The sequence below is a fragment of the Archocentrus centrarchus genome, chromosome 10, assembly GCF_007364275.1.
Source record: "Archocentrus centrarchus isolate MPI-CPG fArcCen1 chromosome 10, fArcCen1, whole genome shotgun sequence".
Lineage (NCBI taxonomy): Eukaryota > Metazoa > Chordata > Actinopteri > Cichliformes > Cichlidae > Archocentrus > Archocentrus centrarchus.
This window is the reverse complement of record NC_044355.1, coordinates 3,710,982-3,731,273: the sequence shown is the minus strand read 5'-3', so window position 1 is coordinate 3,731,273 and position 20,292 is coordinate 3,710,982. Positions and strand designations below refer to the sequence as shown.

The window sequence follows — 20,292 nt, the reverse complement described above, 5'->3', positions numbered from 1 at the left end:
TACTGAAAAAATAAATAAGGAACAAGTCAGTATGTGAAGTTTCAGAGTGACGGCCTCCTTGTTCAGCTTCATGCAGTCAGAGGTTAATATTTTCAGCACACTGTGATCACTCTTCGTTACCCACTGTGGTGAAGCTGAGGCTGGCACGTGCCTCGTCGTGTTGTTTAGTCTTTGATTTGGTGGTTGTGACATTTGGTTTCGATTAATCCGCTTTAGCTTTGCTGGGCAGTCCTGTCAAAGACTTCCCCGTGCATTGTTAGCGATGCAGAACCAATGTGTCATTTTTATTCAGCTTCACTGCACCCCGAGTTCCCACAGTCTGGGAGCCACTGGCACAGACAACTGCAGATAATTGTTAGTATAAGCACACTACATGAAATTTGGTGTCCCTCCGGTGGGCTCGTTGGAATAGCGTTTGCTGCCAGTTGTCAGGGGCAAGCTGTTGTGTGTATTAAGTCTGGATCCATCTGCAGTCAACCCATCCATAATGCAGAAGATCTAATTTTGCCTCAAGTTTAAAAAGCAAATAAAGAAATGGGCTTCTTTTAAAACGACTGAAATATTCTGCCATTTTACTTAATTTATGGTGCATCAGCACTCATGAAAGAGAATGAAGTTTGTCAGATTTGGAGGACGGTTGCTTCAGTAATTTACATCAGTTTTTTGAAAATGAAATTTGTGCAGTATATTCTTCCCCGCCCTCATGGTTGCTCTTCTCAGCTTTCTTTCTGCCTCAGTGAGGAAAAAACTGCATCATGGATGATGATTTCTTTTTGAATTTATGGATGGATCCATTTTGCTTCTCCATAAGAATTACTGTCTCCGTTTCCTTCTCTCTTAATTCATCAGGTTGTGGACACCCCATATCTGATCAACCCAGAGTGGAAGAACTTCATCCCTGGCTACATGTACAACGACTCCGAGCTGGAGCTGACGGCAGAGAGCTTGTACAGGCAAAGACGGCTCGTTTTTATGTATTTAGATGACTGTGTCATGCCTTCCACCTTTAAGGTGTAATGCTTTGGCGATGATTATTCTCCTCACAAACTTCTCCACCTGTCTTCTCTATATTTCATGCATATATTAGATTACAAGAAATGAATGGATCTTTCTGCAAGGCAACCTATTTATCTAGTTATAGTGTGCAGAATGCATGAATCCATGATGAGGTTTTTCACATTTGGCTCAGGGTCAGACATCAAGCATGTGACTGAATATCTAATTTCCATTGATGGGGATGCAAATAGCAGAGAGTTCCAATTAACCTGGTGTGGCAAATTAGGATAGTTTTTTTTTTTTTTTTTTTTCCTGCACTATCTGAGCTGCTTTTCTGCAGCCTCCTCAGTGATTACTCGAGCTTTCATCATCTTCCTGCAGTGTGAAGCTGCACATTCTCAGTACACTGGGATGGCAGACTCATAGTCACGATTTCCAAACAGAAGGTGCTTTCAACAAGTCTTCACACATTATAAAGCAAGACGGGCTACTGTGTACATTGTGTGGGTCCATAGTCTGTGGCTGCCTAAATGTGTTCAAGGCATTTTTATCATATCAACAATTGGACACCTTAGTCATGCACTTCCAGTCAAGTTCACTTGGTGGCAGCAAATATTTTTACTTTGACTTAAAGTTGTATATTAATATTTCTCTCTCTCTCCCTCTCTCCATGTTTCTGTGTGTATTTTTGTGTGTGTGCTTGTCTTCATCAGTACTTGCAAACAGAACCGAGGCATCTACTCAGCCATGCATCTAGACAAAGTCTTCAATATCTCCTCCTACCTGAACACCACAATGGTTAGTGATTTTACACACTCTGTTACAGTCTTTGTCATGATAGCACATCCTATCTATGTATTATATAAGTAAACTAAAATAATGATTTTTCTCCCAAAAGTGTTCTTGTCCATTGTTAAAGAAAGATGTATCACCGCTTCATATGAAAATAAATTATATTAGCCTTTGAAATGGTAATATTGATCAAGAATGTAAGTTTGATTTTAGTTACAGATATAGAGACAACAAAAGCCTTTGATTGATAATATGCACTGTGTACCTAAGCTCTATATTCTACAAATGTTTCATCTTTATCCATGTATCTCTCTCTCACTCACACACACACACACACACACACACACACACACACACACACACACACACACACACACACACACACACACAGAAACTTGTAACACATCATGTACCTGTACAAGGGTGCAGGGAATGAGTGGCCAAGCATCCAGTCAAAGCTGCAGAACATCATTATTACCTAATAAGTTCTTCGCTCCCAAACAGAAATGTGCGCTGACAGCTGATAGTTTCGACATGCTTTAGCCCTTACCTCAGCATATGCCTGTGTGAGATTATATTGATTTAAGTTTCTATTTTCCTTTGACTCACAGCCAGTCACTTCTACATTCAGCACATTCCTGCCAGTTGGCACAATTGCCTTGACTCAGTGTCGCCAACAGATGAAATGTTCCATGCTGCTTTTGGATATTGTTCATTTCTTTCCACTAATAAGCCTGAAAATTTTCTAAAAGTGTGACATGCTTGTTATCACCTCTGTAACTCTTATTTGGCTCACTGTGAGGATGCACAACATTTTCCCACATGTCTCTAGGTTGCATGCAGAATAGGTGCATTAGCTCGCTTTAACAACAAACGGTGACAGAATTCAAATTAATTTATCTGTCCTGGATGCTTTTTTGTTTTTGTTTTTTTACATAAAGTGAAATGTAGGAAGAAAAAACAAAGACAATAATACCACATTTAGACTAAACAGACCGCTCAGATTATTATATGTGGCTTTCCTGTCCATCCATTTATCTGAATTGATGTAAGAACTTCACCTGCTTCTCACACTAGTTTAAGCACTTTATCACAGCAAAATCTTAAATACTTGAACACACAATATATATGTATTGTATATGTATAGAAAATTGGTGTATTGCTTTACCGATTTAAACTGCTGTATTAGATTCAGTGTATAAATTAGTCCTCGTCTCTTTTTAGGAGAGATGGCATGGAAGTTTTTTAGCGTTATTGGAAATTTAAAATATATAAACATACAGCCACGTCATCCGAAAACAACTTTTACTGTCAATATTTTTGGCTGAGTTCTCATTAAAGTGCCACAAAACTACAACTTCTTTTTTGGTTGTGAAATTACATATTTCTATTCGAGACATCCTCTGTGAAAATCAAACTTGCCAAGATATGTCTCGGTATGGTTATGGCTTTCATAACAGCCCCAGAAAGCAAAAATCAATGAGTTTACTATACACACTATTCAGTAAAGAAATACATGTATTTTTTTTTCTTTTTTTAATAATCTACTTTTGCCTTATAGTAGCTAAAAAGAAATGAAACTGTTCCTGAAGCTTAGACAGAGTCCAGTGCAAGTATAAATACTGCTGCTATTCGTTATTACCTCCTGAGACCCTGCGTCCACATATGGGGACTTTACATTTTGGCTTTGCTGTGCCTTATACTTCATTCTGCTCAATACACTTACACTTTAAGTCATGTTGTTTTTGTTGTGTTATGCTATAAAATAATCCCACTGTCCACATCTGAGGAGATTTTTTTTTTTTTTTTTAAAAAAATTATGTAACAACCATGTAACAAAATGCAACTTCGTGTTCAAAGAGGAAGCTTAGTTTATAGACATATCAGGTCCATCTATTCACAAATATCTAGGAGAAATTAAAAATGCATCACAAACAGGAGCTCAGGATTGTGTAGAGAAATGCGTTACCAACAAACAACATGAAGAGAAAACATCAGTGGGATATGTACTGACATCCATCCAAACCACAGCTTTAAGATTTTTGGTCACATGTGTGCCAGTGTTTTTTTTTTTTTTTTTTTTTTTTTGCATTTTTGGTAACCTTTTCTTATTTTAATGTTGTTTATGCATATTTACAGTCACAATACTGGAAAATCACTCAGAAGTCCTACGATTACCAGAGTCTCTTTTTTTTTTTTCAGATGTTATGTCAGTAAAAATTGGAGTATACACATAAAATATGTGCAAATAACATTTAACATATGCATTATAGACCAAGTAAACTGAAAGGTATACATTTGTTTTTGTTGACAGTTCACAAAGGATGTGGTCAGTCAACTGGACAGTGTTAAGATCGACTTGCGAGGCATAATCCTGTTAGAGGCAGAGGGACGGCAGAACCTCCTGGATTTCTCTGAAGCCGGGCTGTCAGAGATCAACTACGCCGACTACCTGGAGGAGGTGACGCATCGGCTCAAACACACTGGAACGAGCAAATGCAGAAAATCCCATAAAATATGCATGAATGAACAAGGAAGGGCATAATTGGATAACCAGGCACACAAAACCACACAGGAAGTAGCATAAAAATAAAGGGGCAAGGCAGCACACACAAACACAGAAAAGAACAAAAACAACAGAGTGAAAAACAGACACACAATATTTGTTTTAAACAGCTGCAGAATCAGCTTATTTCTGCGTGAGATTAGACTGGATTGTTCTGTAGATGGACCGATTTATCTGAGAAAGAGCGATGCAAGTAAGAGGAGTGGGAGGTCAAATAATTATGAATTGTTTGAAATTCCTACATAATTATATAAACATATTTCAGCTGTGCTTTAATGGTATGCTACCAGAAATAGCTCACTTCTGTGGGCTCAGCCTAACAGGCACCTCCACTGCTGTCAGCTAACATACAACAGGCAGCCATGCTTTACCTGATAAGAGCTTCAACATGATACAGAACAGTGGGTTTCGTCGTGGACCACTGCAGCTCAATTATCCAGAGGTGATCCTGCCAAGGCAAAGAGGCTGTTGGAACAAGCAGGGACTTGGCATTTCCTGTCTTCTCTAACACAAACCGTCAGGTTCACTTAGAATTATTTCCCCAGAGTGGGTAAAAAAAGATTGATACACAACTCGCGCACACTGCAAAGTCAGGATGAGCGATTTTTATGTGCAGCATGTCTGCTGGCAGTAATATAAGTGACAGGAAGCTATATTAAACAGCTTTCTAGCCATCTGATTGACTTGGATCTGTGCAGTTGAAAAGATTTAGCCAGTCTTGGACATAATTCTTTTCTTCCGTGTAGTTTTATTAAGGTTGAAAAGCTTTTATTGTTTTGAAAGATATTACTTACTATAAGTATTAAGTGTTTGCCTCTGGTCAGGATGCTCCCTCTTTTTATAACCAAAAAGAAACTGATCTTAAGTTTAACTTTGCTACTATAAGGAGATACAGCTTTATTTTTTTTATTTATTTTTTTTGTTCTCTTTTACTTTGATGTTTTTAGGTGAATAAAGGAGTCACTGTAGTGGATCTGCTCTCATTTGCCAGCGAACTGGAGGCCCAGGCAGACCTGATGGTAAGAACACCTCAGTTCCAGTCTGGCTTATATAAAAGCACCCACTGGTGTTTTTTTTGTAGTGCACACACTTAATTTAATTTGCTCCTGTACTTACAGTACCGTGGGAGAGCTTGATGGCAAAAAAAGTGAAAGGAAAATATGGGTGTTCTTGCTCTCCAAGCTCTCTCGACAGCTCTACAGCTTCGTCTAAACAAATAAAAGCTCTCACTGCCTTTAGGTGCTTCAGGCAACACAACACATTCATTCACTTTCAATTTGTAAGTCCATTAAGGTCCTGCAGGAAGATGGAGTTTGTAGTTAGCTGATTGCAGAGAAAGGGGCTTTAAAAACAGAGTTTAATTTAAGGCTCACATCAGCTTGTTGTCTTGAAATAATTTTATGGGTCCACAATAAAATGTTACTGTGCATGCGGGACTCTGTGTTATTCATTATTAAACCCAGCTGTTCCATAAGTCATTTGATACCTCTCCTGACTGACAGCTGGATGAAAGGGATTATAAAAATATTCTTATGTAATAGGTAAGAAAAAAATATTGTTTGTTGTCATTAGATTGAAAAAGTATAATGTATATATATCTCAATTCCTTTTAGAGCTTTGATAAATTATTTGTGTGGTTGTTTATGCATTTCAGCCCAAAAGCCCTCTGCAGTCTGCTATGAAAGGCCATATTGGCACTCTGCGGCAGATCCACAGACAACAGATCGTCCCAATGGAGCAGTCCATGGTAATGCCTCACTGTGTGTCTCTGTTTACTACTCAGATAGTTATTTCTGGCTGTTTTCTGCTTAGGTTAGATTAATTTAGTAAAATTCTTTGAGAAAAGAATCTCTCCAAACCATTTCAAAACTGTGTGCCAGTAGTGACTGATTTAATTTGGCGAATTCGGCTAGCTGACCTGAACAGCTGGCAGTGGCTGATAGTGAGAAACTGGGGAATCCCAAATTTGTAGGTAAAGCGTCAGTCTGTTCATAGTAACACTGGTTCCAGGCTGCAGCCTTATTGATTACCCTGTGATGCCAGCTTCAATGACTCATCATTGAGCAATATTAAAGCCATACCTACTGCTCAGCAATATTGCTCAAATGTCAACAACAAGGCTGCATAATGTTTTGTACATGGTTGCCTTATTATTATAGTGATGTTATGCATAATGCAGTTATATCAGCAGATAGTGTAGTATGGGTACATTATGTAGTCATATTCCTGTGCACACATGAGGATAATATGATGTGAATACTTTGTAAGTACGTATGCATTAATATCTGTCTTATTATTATAGATTATATAAATAGAAAAGAATTATGTAGTTTACACCCCTGTACAAGAGTGCAGTATGCACTTTCCCTAATTTGTAAGCAGCCACTGGCTGGTTGAGCCACATTTCCTTTGGAAGAGACCACTACAGCAGTAAAAGGAGTGAGCCCTGTAGAGTTGTTATATTATGAATAATGATATTGTTATGTGTGCTGGATGACTAAATGAAAAACTGTGAACTGTAGATGGTGACGTATCACGGTCCCAAACTCAAAGCTGCATATATTAACATGATTCCTTTAATATAATAAAAACAGGGCAGTCTGACCCCCAGGCATGTGTCATCAAACACATCATGATTGTGAAAAACAAATTAAATATTCAGTTTTATTTCCCCTGTCAAAGCCAATGCCATTCTTCTAACTAACAGCGAGGATTTACAGCTACAAGCAGTTCAGACGAGCAGCGATGTCCGCCAACATTTTACAACAGCGTTTTGTTTTTATGTTGTTCTTTTTTCCACATTCAACTTCAAGAAATATGTTAGAGCGAGGGTAAGCAGAAATGTGTCCATCTCATGTATTAACTTTCCCCGATTCATTATGTGGAACATTAACAAACACTGACGTCCTTTTGTTAAACAAAAAAGAGAGAGAGAGAGAGAGAAAAATGTCTAATTTTGTGTTGCATTGTGGAATACTGTGTGTGTGTGTGTGTGTATTTGTTTATTCATTTTACATTATAACCATATACTTTGGTGTTGTACATGAAGAGTTTTGTACCAGAAAATTAAAAATATCCACTTAAAGAAATGTTGGGTAGCAGCTCAGTCACTGATGGAAACAAACCTGGTTACTTGTTGCATTTGCTACAGTTAACTGTACTTTGAAGGTGGTCAGTCATTCTTTTCTTTGCATTGTGGATATTTAATATTGGAACAGAACTCTTTAGCATGCTTGTAATGCAAACGTGTTGTTCATCACGTGTCAGTCGATGTTGGTCTTTCCTGGTCTTCCTTTGTGTTTCATCTGCATATTTTTTTATGGGTACTCACGACCTTTGAACTTTGACATTGGTGTTTCAAATTTTGTCTTTTTGAAGAGCGCGCTGAACCAGAGTATGAGATTCCTGGAGCGGACAGCCTCTGATCTTCCAGTAAGTAAAACAATTGTTCAGTTTGAGTCAGAAATGTATTCTTCATCTTAATGAAGGCCATTGTTTCTCCTCCGTAGAACAAAATCTTAGCTGTTCTTGATGCCATCAAAGCTGCCCAGTTCCTCGTCTCTCAGAATGCAACGCATTTAATCAGTCGGGTAACCGCTCAATCATTTTTATTTGTTTTTATTCTCGATTTGTCAGAAATGCTTCACTCACATTATGTCCTAATCTCCCCAGGAAACAAGGAAATACACCGCGACCATTATTGGATACTTTCAACAGTACGTTGAATGGGTGAAAACATCTGTAAGTGTTGGTGTGATAGTTTAACATTTTTTTTTTTTCCCCCAAAATATATTAAAGGATTTGCAAAGCAGGAAGAAAACAACCCACAAAAAACATAACAGTTAAAAAAATACAGGCACCTAATCCTGGCTGTGTGTTGCATAAACAAAACTAAAAAATAAAACAAAATGAGAAAATAAATGTAGGAGTCCAAGTAGTCCACCGATAACAATATATATATGCTGTAAGCGCATATTATCATTATATGGCTCCACATCCTTTTACAGGCCAGATCCATAAGCCACAACCTCATGCTTTGAGTTGGAGTGAGTGATGCTCAGTAATCAAGAAACGGGTCCCAGGTCCAGTAAAGAGTTTATCCTTTAAAGCTGTAGAAAAGGCTTCAAACTGAATTATACTCGTCACAACTTGCAGCCACTGATTAAGTAAGAGCTTTATCGGTGATCCAGCAGACCACAATCCAGAATATGCAAAACTGCAAAAGGTCTCTGTAGCAAAAATCAACCAGTAACCGATCATTTAGCTCCAACAGGCGAGTCCTTGCACCAAGATTTATATAGTGCTTAAAAATGACATTAAACAGCTGAACAGTTGTTATCCAGAACTGCTGGACACGAGTACACTGAACAGTCAAAACCTCATCCAACAGCAGACTGACATTTAGCACACGGCTGTGGCACAGTTCTGTGTCTGGCTTCAGAGTTAAATACTCAGGCTCTGTAGTACCCGGGTCAGATTCATATCTCACTTTTACTTTGTCAGAATTATCTAGAAACAATGTTATAAGCAAGCACAGTGTTGCAAAACTGCATTTTACATAAAGGTTCACATAAAAGTTTTGGAGTGTATACAGAGAAGACAAATATAACAGTTACGACCTCTATAAATTTAAGGAATTTGCTTTGTGGCATGTTGGTTTCTGCTTTAGTTAACTTAAGGAATTCAAACCAGAGTAGAATAAAAACCCCGAGATGCTTGAATCATAAAGCATTTCTGTTGATCTCAGAACTCACTTGTTGTTTTCTAAAACATTTAACCTGCAGGCATCTGTTGTGCAATGCTTTACAATGTCTCAGACACAGACTTTAACATGCAGAGTAATTGGACACTGTAAATGAATCTGTGTGCTGACATTTCCTGTTTATACCCTCTGTAGCTGGCCATGGACGTTGCACCGTGCAAGCCCTTCAGCAACATGGTGGACACGGCAGAAATTATGGCTTGCAGTTTTGTAGTCGACTCTATGGTAATAATATTAGAAAGACAGGAAGACAAACCCCATTTAACAGACTGGTAACAGATTCAGTTTATTTGGGTTAAAGGGCTTTATAAATTGGATTGTAAAGAACCTTGAATCATACTGTAAGTAGCTTTCAGTATTGTTTATATTGGTACATATAAAGCCAGACCAAGAAGTGTTTTTGATGGGGTTCACAGTGATAAAATATAAAATTTATGGACATAGCAAAAGTGTGACATAAATTCACAGGTTTAAATGGCTTTAACTGGAACGACCACTTTCTAGCTTCATCTAATATTTATTTGGGCCACTGAAATTTCCCTGCGGCAAGACATCTATCATATTGCCTGACAAAGAACCAAAAATCATACATTTATTGCAAAAGATAAAGAAAAGCAACAACTTGTCATAACTGATAAACTGAAACTAACGTGTTTAGATTTTTTGGAGAAAAATTCTCTTCAGTAATTAACAGGAGATCAAATATAATTGCCAATTAATATTCTTGTAGCTTATTATTTCCACTCTAAATACTCATCTTTCCAACAGAACACTTTCTGGATGGGCCTGGGCTGCAGCACTCTCCTCCTGCTCCCGAGCATCATCCTAGCAGTGAAACTAGCCAAGTACTACCGCAGGATGGACACAGAGGATGTTTACGATGAGTGAGTGTTTGTATTGTTCTTCTACAGTATGCAGCGCTTTAATGCATTTATAGTTTTTATATGTACTGCATATCTGCACGGCCCTGCAAATGTCTACATAAAGTGTGTAGTTATTGCTGGAGATATTTCACATTCTGATGACGGTTGCCGGACATCCTTTTGTCTCTTCTCTTTTGTCTTTTCTATTTGCTTTGTGCACATCTATCTCATACGACAGAATTAAGTTTGTATTTTATAGTCATATCTTAGCTGAATTTTGGGGTTATTGCAGTCAAATTAACTTTCTGTGGGTTCTTTCGCTGTCACAGTGGCTTTACTAATTTACAGCTGATTTCTTTTTTTCCTCCCTTTTCTCTTCTCTGTAGCTCCTCTGTTTCTGGGACTTGGCATTTCACTTTGTGATAACCATTTCTACTATTTCCATTTCCCACCTCCTTTATTTAAACTTTCATTTTAGTTTTCCATCTCTCTCTAATCAAGCACTTGGCACTTTAAAAAGAAGCATTGGCACATCTGTCAGTTTGTATTTCTTCTTCACACACGTTTTGTTAATGCTCTTTGACTCTGCAGTCACACAGTAGGTTTTCTATAAGGTCTCAGTTGATCAGTGGCATCTTTTGCCTTGTAAACAAACTATCTGGTGCATTTTTTTTTCAATGACATTTTTTATGTCGCTCTTTTTTTTTTTTCTTTTTTGTGTATCTTTATAGCACTGAGACAATTCCCATGAAAACGTAAGACATTTTATCCACCTCCCTCTCCCTTTCAACTTCTCTCACTCTGTGCTTTTCTCTGACTCTTGTACATAGAGCTGTTTACTAAATTCTTGGTGCTGTCTGCATTTTTAAGCTTGGAATTGCTCTTATGGGTGGATGGTGTGGCTTTGTGTCGTGTGCTACCTTTTGAAAAGTGCCCCTTATCTTTCATGAAGGGCTCTTGCAGTCATTACCTTACAAGTCCATCTGTTTTTGTAAGTTATGGTGTAAATACAACAACATGCTTTCTACTCCAAATATGGGTATCTCCTAACATCCTTGAAAAGTTTGCATACTCAAAAAGAAAGCATTTCTACTCTAAAGGTTCAGCATGCCATGTTACATTACATTTTTCATCACTTTTTGTTTTCAGTATGGAAATTGGTAATAATGGTTATCATAGTGAGCGCTTACAAGGTATTCCTAATCCTATGATGATAAGGTAAACATTACATTAATCCTCTTAACTGCATGTGATGGTGGAGGTGGAGGTGGAGGCATGCCCGGGGGGAGTTTGGCCTGAGATAGTGCGAGGCTGCAGGGGAGCTGATTGGTTGCATGTACACCAGCAGACATACTGTATATCTGGAGATCATAAAATTAAAATAACATGAAAGCTCAAAAGTAATGGTAGCTTTTTTTCTTTTTACTTTACTTTTTTGCTTTTCAATGCTTTTATTTAAAAAAATATCTAAATGGTATCTAAATATTTTCTCACTACTGAAGGATTAGAGCAGAACAAGATGGCAGCAGCAGCACCATGACTTCTGTACATTAAGAACAATACAAGGGGCCATGAGGCTAGTTTACCTTAAAGGCTGGAGGCAAAGGAAAGCAGATAGCCTGGCTTTGTGGAAAATAAAAAAAATCAAATTACCAGTACTGCTAATGTTTTGTTTTTTTTATGCAGCACAACCAGTGCTGGAGATGGAGGAGTATTCAAGTGCTTCACTTAAACTCCTGCAAGTAGTAAGAGTGCATAAGTTTAACCAGGATAATACACTTAAAGCATTAAAAGTATTAACTGCTGACAGTCAGCAGACATTTATGAAGATATTGGATTACTATTTTAAACTGTTGTAGTTGATTGATGTTGTTTTCTTCTTCCTTTACCTTTAATGGTTTCAGTTAGCTGTCTGTGTTTTCAGTTAGCTGTGTTCAGCTTCAGTGAGCATTACAGGTGCATATATTTGTATATTATTGAGCTTTTTAGAGTGCCAGGCTAGCTGCTCTTTGCTGCCAGTCTTCATGTTAAGCTGTGCTAACAGTGTACAGATTTAAGATCACTATCTCACATAAAGAAAGTGGTGTAGCTGTCAGTCATCGGCCTCACTGTCAGTAAGAACATGTTTCTTAAAAGAAATCATTTAATACAAATACCAGTAACAACAGGAAAATTAGGATGTAGTGAGAAAGCTGCCATATGAATGCAGGAGCGGCTGCTGTTACTTTTCTCTTTCATGTTGCCAGATTTTTTTTTACTCTGTTTTTTGGGGGGAATGTACCGTATTACTAACACAGCATGCAGCATGCTCTCTGTGCTCTCTGGGACGTTCTTGTGGAGTGAAGAATCTTCCTCTTTCCTCTCGTTTAGAGTCAGCCAAAGTCCGATGAATGTACACCTGATCATTTTGTTCAGAGAGAGGCAAGCATGTCAAGCTTTTGTGTGATGCTGGAAATGCTCCTTTTGTTATTAATTTTTTTTTCCTTAAGCTAACAAAACATCTAATTGCATGTTATGTATTTTTAAGTTGCGTTTGGACAGGGATGAGTTTGGCCAACCAATCTACCGTAACAGAAGCTGTAGGCAGAGAGCAGAACAGCTCAGCTTCCCTCAGTGTCCTCTTTCAGCTATTTGTGGGATCAATTTGACGTTTCTAATGAAGATTATGTGATGTATTCAGATGCATTTTAAACAAATAATAGTTTTTTTTTTTGTGTAAACCTGCAAAGCCCTCCAAAAAATGAAGGGGCAGTAAGTAATCTACGACCTTCCTCAGCTGTCCAAAACAGTCCAGAACAGAAAGATGTTGATTTTTGAGCAGTCTTTGCCAATCCAAAGGTATTTTCAACAACAGTGGCAACAACCTCAGAAAATACTGCTATATTTGTTACTTGGAGTTTTCAGGCTTTTACTTAATGCCCCTTTAATTGGCTGTACAGTTGAACCCTAAGTGGATATTGATGCAGCTGTTTTGCTCTCTGCTTTGTGAACCGCTCGTCTTTCTCCTCTTTTATCTCAAATAAATGAGGAGAAGAAAGCAGCGGTTATACAAAGTGATGATGGATTTGTTGAATTTTTATATCTGTAGCTGTTAATGCTGTCTCCTGTGTGCGTATGTTGTGTGCTCCTGTGCTGGTAGCATCCCTACCTATGATACCATGAACAGGTTCCCACGGGCCTCGGCTCCTCCGAGGCACATCGACTGGTGAAGGAGCCGGCTCTTGTTCTGGCTCCTGAAAGGTACTGGAAAGCTAATGAATCAGTCATCTGTTTCTCTAACATTATTTTAATGAATCTCCCTCCTTTCCAGCCTTTCCCTCTCACAGCTGCCATCTTGTCCTGATGTTCTGTCTGCAGTCACTGTGCCATTGTGTTCTCTCTCTTTCTTTGTAATTACACTCGGACCTAATTCTCTTACTGTAACACCTCTTCACAGCTTATTTTAATGCATTTCTGCTCACTGAAGAGGCATCATGGTGAGAGTTACTAATTTTGGAATCATTAATGTCTGTACTCAGTTGAAGTGTGACTGTTTGTGTGGTCGGTGTGCTTTGTTTGTTCACTGTTGCTTCTAAGTTTTGTCTTTTCTGACCCAACACACTGCTTTTCCTCTTTTTCTGAGAGAATATTAATCGTGTACAAACTACAAACTGTGTGAATTCCATTTAGCAACTTAACTTTTAAGCCTCTGAAGTTACTTGAATACAACAAAGCAGAGGCAGCATTATCTTCACTGGTAACATCTGACAGAAAGGTTGCATTTTTATTGTAAACTAATATGTTTTATTCCAAATATTTTTACTCTCCTTGTGTTTGTTAATGGGATGGACAAAATATTAGGATCACATTTTAAATTCTGTGCCCCACCGGAACCTCACACTACTGCCCCCCTGCTCTTTCTTATAATGTCAGATCTACGCACTTTGTAATCAACGTGCTGTTGTATTGGACTGCATTATATTGAATTATTATTAACTGAGCACTTGTTTAATGGAAAAGCAGCACACATACAGAGAAAAGCTGTGATATCTGCAAACCATCTACAGCTTGCTAGCAGCTAACATTAGCATAAGCTGCTGGTCTCACCAGACCAAGTAAGAGTGTGGCAGCTAAATCCCCATGTGTAAAAAATTGCACAGCTACTTGTTTGATCGCTAATGAATTCAGTTGTATTTTATTTCTGAGAAAAACAAATATCTTCTTTCAACACTTGCAGATTCTTTCTTTTTAAATAGCCATTATTTTATTTAAGTAGCCATTATTCAGACAGTTGTAGAAGTAAAATGCAGCAAAATTATTTGCTTTTTCAGGAACTACTTTTAGTATAATTTTGGATTTGGTACATGTGATAACTTGCATTAAAATGCATTAATCTCATTGGAAAGCAGGTTTTGTGGGAGTACTGTAACCACAAAGGGCACACAGTGCAGTCTTTGAAAATCCTCTCTGGAGCATCACTGACTGCTCTCTTTCCCTTCACAAATCAGCCAGAGCTGCATAAATCTCCCGGGCCATTCATAAGAAAACAAGAGACACAGTATGTTCTGAATTATTTACTTAATTGTTTAAAAAATAGATCTTAATTCATTTTTCCTCTTAACATTTGTGTTCCCAGTGCCCTCGAAAACTGGAACTGAAATACGTCATAGTAAGTTTGCCTCTTTTTTTTTTTACCATTTTTACATTTGAAATTGAATCTGCATGTAATGAGCAGGATGAGTTTCCATTCCCGGATCAATAGTTGGTTCAGAACTGTTAAAGAGTCAGTTTAACAAGCAGGTTACGGCTGTGTTGAGTGTGAAAACCCAATTTTCCCCAAAACACGTGGAAAGGTTAGCAAAATGAGCAGTTAGAGCAACTCTGCATTTTAAAAGGCAGCTCGCCACCATAATGAAATCTCCAGGACCGAGATGATTTTTCCATCATATTCAATTTTTTATGCTAATTTGTCCAACCTGATGTAGTGAGTCTGCGTAACTTCTTGGCACTTTAGCAAGAATAATCATTTCAAAAAAGGACAATAGTTGAGAAAAATGGGCACCAATCAGCCATAACATTGAAACCACTGACAGGTGAGGTGATTAACATTGATTTTGCTGTTATAGTGGCACCTGTCAAAAACTGGGATATATTAGGCACCAAGTGGACTGTTAGTACTTGAAGTTGATGTTTTGAAAGCAGCAAAAATGAGCCAGCAATTTTTACAAGGTGTCAGAACACAGTGGTAGCAGTCTGATGATAATGAAGCGGGTTGATAGCCAGCCTGTTCATTAGTCTAAAGAAATGAGAAGATGGAAGTTTAATGACAAATATGTTGAGAATTAGCGATTACCCTTGGTGATTAAAGCTGTTGCCTGGAAACAGTGTCTGTGGGCATTGGTCTTTTTACCTTACTGATCTGACACAAGTGCGTTTACTTGGAAAGTTTCATTTTTTCTTTTGATTTGCAAAATGTTATTTAAAAATAACACCGCTTGATTTTGTGGCTGATTTCACTTTTTGAACATTTATTTTAAATGGATAAAATTTACATGTTTCTCATTCATCTAAACTCAAGAATTCATTATGACAAAGTGAAAGTTTTTCATTTGTTTTTTCAAAATTTTATTCTTTAAAAAAAAAAAATGAAAGCTCTCATTTACAAAAGTACTAAGACCCAAATTTTGTGGTTTTTATAATATACAATACTGAAGCAACTGTATCCATCACATCCACCAGGGATTACTTGGCTCGACTAACCAGAGCATGTTCTCCTCTCTCATCTGTTTTGAAGCTTTTAATTACCCGAACCCTTGGACCAGACGAAGCTCAGTGAAAGCGTGTTTCCTCGTCCTGCAGTCGTTCTCTCCAGTGATGAACCGAACCTTCTCAGCTTTCAGTACGACTGCAGCCTGCAGGACATCAAACTCTTCTCCCCTCAGCATCAATCTGAGCCAGGCTTGTTCTGCATTTTTTTTTTTTTTTTTTTTAAGGACTGCTGCGTCTGCGTTTACATGTGTTCAGATATGAAACCAAGCGGAAAAAATCATTCAGTGACAGGACATGGCATTAACTGTGATGCTTGTTCGTTTTAATGTGCTTCTTTGTGCTTACAAAAACAAAAGCTGGAAGGTCACATGAAGGTAACTGCAAGCAGAGAGACAGATTTTTTGTTTTTTAATTCTTCTTCCTGCATTTAAAATGGATGTTCCACTTTCAACTCAAGCTGGTGGTAAAGCTGCAGCAGTGTAGCAGTACACCTGTGACGAAAGCTGCAAATGAACAAGAACAGCCTGTCAAAGTGTTGAATAGTGGACACCTGTTTTTTTTTTTTAAGTGCAGCATGTGTGAAGTGGTGGATCTGTGGCATCTTCATGACAGAGAATTTCAATAGTGGTAAAAATAGAGGTTAAAGATTGGGGGGGTGTTCTAAAAGATATTTAGTCTTTTTAAAATGTTTACAATATCACAATGTCTTTGCTGGTTTTATGCGCATTACATTTGACTGGTTGCCTTTGTATGTTCCGCCCCGGAGTTTGAGAGATTCTTTTTTAAGAGAAAATCTGCCGTCAGATAATCTTACACTGCTGAAAATCAACAATCTGGGAGTTATTCTGTGGTAACGTTTCAAAATGTAGTCTTTTGTATAATACCTGGCTTCCCTTACCTTGTGCCATCTACATTTGTCCCACCTGTTAATTCTCGGTATTTCCCAGAATGCCTTTTTAAACAACCCATTTGCAGTGGAGATGTAAAATTAATGTATTTGAAAAGGATGAAATGTTTTCCTGCATTATCATCCCGGAGTGGCAGACACTGCAGTTTTGTTTGTGGCTGCTGACATGCACATATAAGGCGTCCTGCGGTTAATGTGGAATACTCTGGCTGCAGTGATATTTGATGCTGAGAGTCAGGGGTGCTGTTTGGACGAACCACAATAACACGTCTTGTGTGGGAGATAAGGTGGTGGTGACACCTCGGACAAAACCGCAGCATTTGATGCTCTGGGAATAAAACTGCTAAATGTGGACACCAAATTCTGAGTAGGTTTTAAACTATTAGACCCCAATTTTTCATCATTTAGGTTTTAAATACTGTCAGATTAGGCAAGCTTTCCAAAGTGTTTTTAATGGTACTATGTAGAACCGAAATATGTTTTTGGCTTTTTCTTAGTTTTTTTGTTTTTGTTTGTTTTTTAAAACCCCTTTCCCTGTTTTGATAATCATCTCTGGATACCTCAGATATATTTCAAGACCTTTGAGGGAACCTTAACACCAGATAGATACCACTGTTTTAGACAGGCTTTCAACCTCATTAAACAAAATCACACCACAACAGTGTAAGGATGTTAGGTGGATTTTCCCTTTAAATCACATACTAAAGTCAGACCACACTGGCAAAGGTCTGACCTTTAGGTTCTCTGTGTGATATATTGATTGATTTTTCACATGGGACCAAATTATATTGAGTTCACTAACATGACATTTTTACTAAGATTTTTTTTTTCCTTTTGTAATGGTGGAAAATTACAGTGGAGAATGAATTAATTCTCAAGCCAAATCCTTTTTCTCTCTTTTTTTTTTTTTTTTTTTTTTTTAACTGTAGGTCTCAGGTCTCTAGTGGTCTATCAGCTATGTGCTTATTTTGTTTCTCTGCTTTATAAAAACCCACAGTAGCCATGGATACATTTAAAAGCTATGAAACAAGTGAATGTATTCAAGAGCTATTTTCCTCTTAATTTCAACACTGCTTCATATGGAAGTTGACTGAGAAATATGCTGAAATCTATGTGTAACACATCTGGCAACCAGTCGTCCCACCCTCTTCGCCTTCATGTTTACAGGTTAGATTTGCAGCTGAGTAATGATGGTGGGGAAAACAAAGAAAACAACAAAAAAAATAGACAATCCGTGATTGGGACTAGTGAGTGCTGTCAATCAGAGTAGAAAAATAAGCATGCTTCATGTTTTGCACAGCATGGTGTTGATGCACACTGTGGAAAAAAAAATGTCCATCTTAACACTGAAACATATATGCTTTGTTGTGTGTTCTAATAATGCCACAGTCAGGGTTGACAAGAGTTAATATGGTAACTAAAACTGATAATTCCCAGTATATAATCCTTTCACATCAATGAATTAGCTTCAGAAATGGGTCTAAAATAACCAGCTTATTCATATTATTTCAGTAGTTTAACTTTTATTATTCGGTCATTGCAAACGATGCCTAACAGATCTGCGAAGGAAAAGCTTATTTAGACAAACGCAGTCCAAATTTATTAGCTAGTTACTAAAGCAATCCAGCCAGGTTGTTTTTCAATGTGAGGGAAAATGTTCCCACATTTAATATGAATTTTTTACAGTCACTGGCCCTGCGATAGACTGGCCCTCGCTCTATGACAGCTGGGACAGAGACCCTGAGTTGTATAAATATTTAAGAAAATGAATGAGTGAATTTTAACATTTATCACATCAGATTTTTGACTCATGAACATGTAAAAGATGTCGGATGGCACACTTTTAAAACTACTGATACCATTTTTAAATTGCTTTGATTGACTGTTGTTGGCATCGACCGATTAGCTTAGAAAAATCAGTCCAAACATTTAACCTCTTCAAATGATTATCTTTAAATTTTTATATTTTTTTAACACACATAACTTTTATATTACAAATTAACTGATATTGAGAAATTTTTTTTTTTTTTTTAACATTTTGGCTGTCCTAAACAATTAATTATTCACTATATGATGACTACAGAGAGTTTACCACCCTGTAGCATAACATACCCTGTATCTAAAAGATGTAACGTGAAGACTCAACCTGAGCAGATTATACGTGATGAGCAAGCGGTTTACTGAGGTCGTAGGGGAAGTGAACCAAGGGCTGTTTCAAATAGACTTCTATACAACTGGACATCATTTTACAACCACAGCAGTCGCCTTCTTCTCATTAGACAGAATGCAGGTTTAAGGCATTACAGCTTCATCTTTCAGACCCCAAGCTACATCCATCTTCTATATACAGTCTGTGAATATCATGCAATGCCTTGCAAAAAAATACTGTCCAAGCATTATGTACTATGATGCAAAAGCAGCAGTGAATAATGAGAGAAACTGCCACAATCTATTTGTATTTATTAATTTGTTTAATTTGTTTTTGAGTAAATACCATAGTGAATGATTGATTGAAAGATATTGGACACAATCATAAAGATTGTTTTTTAACATTAATCACACCAACATTACAAATTACTCTCATCTCCTCGGTCCTGCAGAGCAGGTTTTTGGGTAAATTCAGGCTGTATGCAGATACCTAATGGACTACTTCACCACAGAAAATACTGTTAGTTGAAATCTAAACTCAAAATGACTTCTGTTGATTCACTGGCATTTCTTGTTAAAATGGACATTTTTTTTTTAAGTAACTGTGTGCTCACGGGACTATCATTGGGTTTATTATCAGCTAAAGTCTGGATGTGACCCATGTGGGAGAAAATGTGTGACTTTACTAAGTGCTTAAACTAGATATCCTGTATGCTAACCCTGGATGGATCGGATACAGCGGTAACTGGTTTGAACTGTGATGCTCCAAAGTTGGGCACTGATGGAGCCACTGAAGAGTATGGTTAAATGATGTGGTGAAAAGAGAGTGTATAAATTGTGAATAAAGTTTTAAAATCCAAGTTTCTATTTCGATGACTTCTGTGTTTTGGACCAGCCCTTCATTTTGGAGTAACCTGTTTTAAGTGGGCAAATATGTTTGATGTAAAAGAGAACAACTTCATGTTTTTATGTTTGGTTTTGTTTGCCAAACACAAGAAAAAAAAGGAAAATGGTTTAACACAAGAATGCACATTCTTTTGTGGTGCTGCCGCTGCTGGCCATGACTCACTTTGCTGTGTTACTGGTCAGTTATTCAATAAGAGATTACCGTCCTCCATAAGCATTTGTTTGCTGCGTTGTTGGCAGGTTTTCAGAGGCACCACATAGTTCTGTATATGAATAAACACCACGTGCCAACTCCACTTCTAAATAAGCTCGTGAGCACCAAACTAGTCAAAACAGAAGCAGTGGTTCAGAGGAAGCCTCTTCAAACATCACATCAAACGCTGTGCCAGAGAGAATACTTCAGACATTTATACACAACTAAAAAGTACACAGTGGAAATTTTTCCAGGGGACACAAATTTGTTTTTCATTGTTTCGAGCCCCAGATGAGTATCACTCAGCCATGTGCGATGTGCAGGTGTTTCCTGGGTTCTATTTACAGTTTATTTAGTTGTGTTGTATTTTGCACATGCCACTTTGTGTCTCTTTCCATGCATTTTCTTAAG

The 20,292-nt window shown here is 37.7% G+C and overlaps 1 protein-coding gene across 1 annotated transcript in view; it reads left to right on the top strand.

The window, feature by feature from the left end:
* The window catches only part of prom1a (prominin 1a), an 89,427-nt gene extending 69,785 nt beyond the window's left edge, over positions 1 to 19,642 (top strand). Inside the window, exons 16-30 of the mRNA XM_030738834.1 lie at positions 850 to 953; positions 1,710 to 1,794; positions 4,103 to 4,249; positions 5,302 to 5,373; positions 6,009 to 6,101; positions 7,733 to 7,786; positions 7,864 to 7,944; positions 8,027 to 8,095; positions 9,252 to 9,341; positions 9,885 to 10,000; positions 10,711 to 10,734; positions 11,129 to 11,197; positions 13,119 to 13,219; positions 14,595 to 14,627; positions 15,753 to 19,642. Coding sequence (XP_030594694.1) covers positions 850 to 953; positions 1,710 to 1,794; positions 4,103 to 4,249; positions 5,302 to 5,373; positions 6,009 to 6,101; positions 7,733 to 7,786; positions 7,864 to 7,944; positions 8,027 to 8,095; positions 9,252 to 9,341; positions 9,885 to 10,000; positions 10,711 to 10,734; positions 11,129 to 11,197; positions 13,119 to 13,188 — 1,074 coding nt within the window. The 3' untranslated portion in view covers positions 13,189 to 13,219; positions 14,595 to 14,627; positions 15,753 to 19,642. The remainder of the gene's footprint in view (positions 1 to 849; positions 954 to 1,709; positions 1,795 to 4,102; positions 4,250 to 5,301; positions 5,374 to 6,008; positions 6,102 to 7,732; positions 7,787 to 7,863; positions 7,945 to 8,026; positions 8,096 to 9,251; positions 9,342 to 9,884; positions 10,001 to 10,710; positions 10,735 to 11,128; positions 11,198 to 13,118; positions 13,220 to 14,594; positions 14,628 to 15,752) is intronic.
* Positions 19,643 to 20,292: the final 650 nt, after the last annotated feature.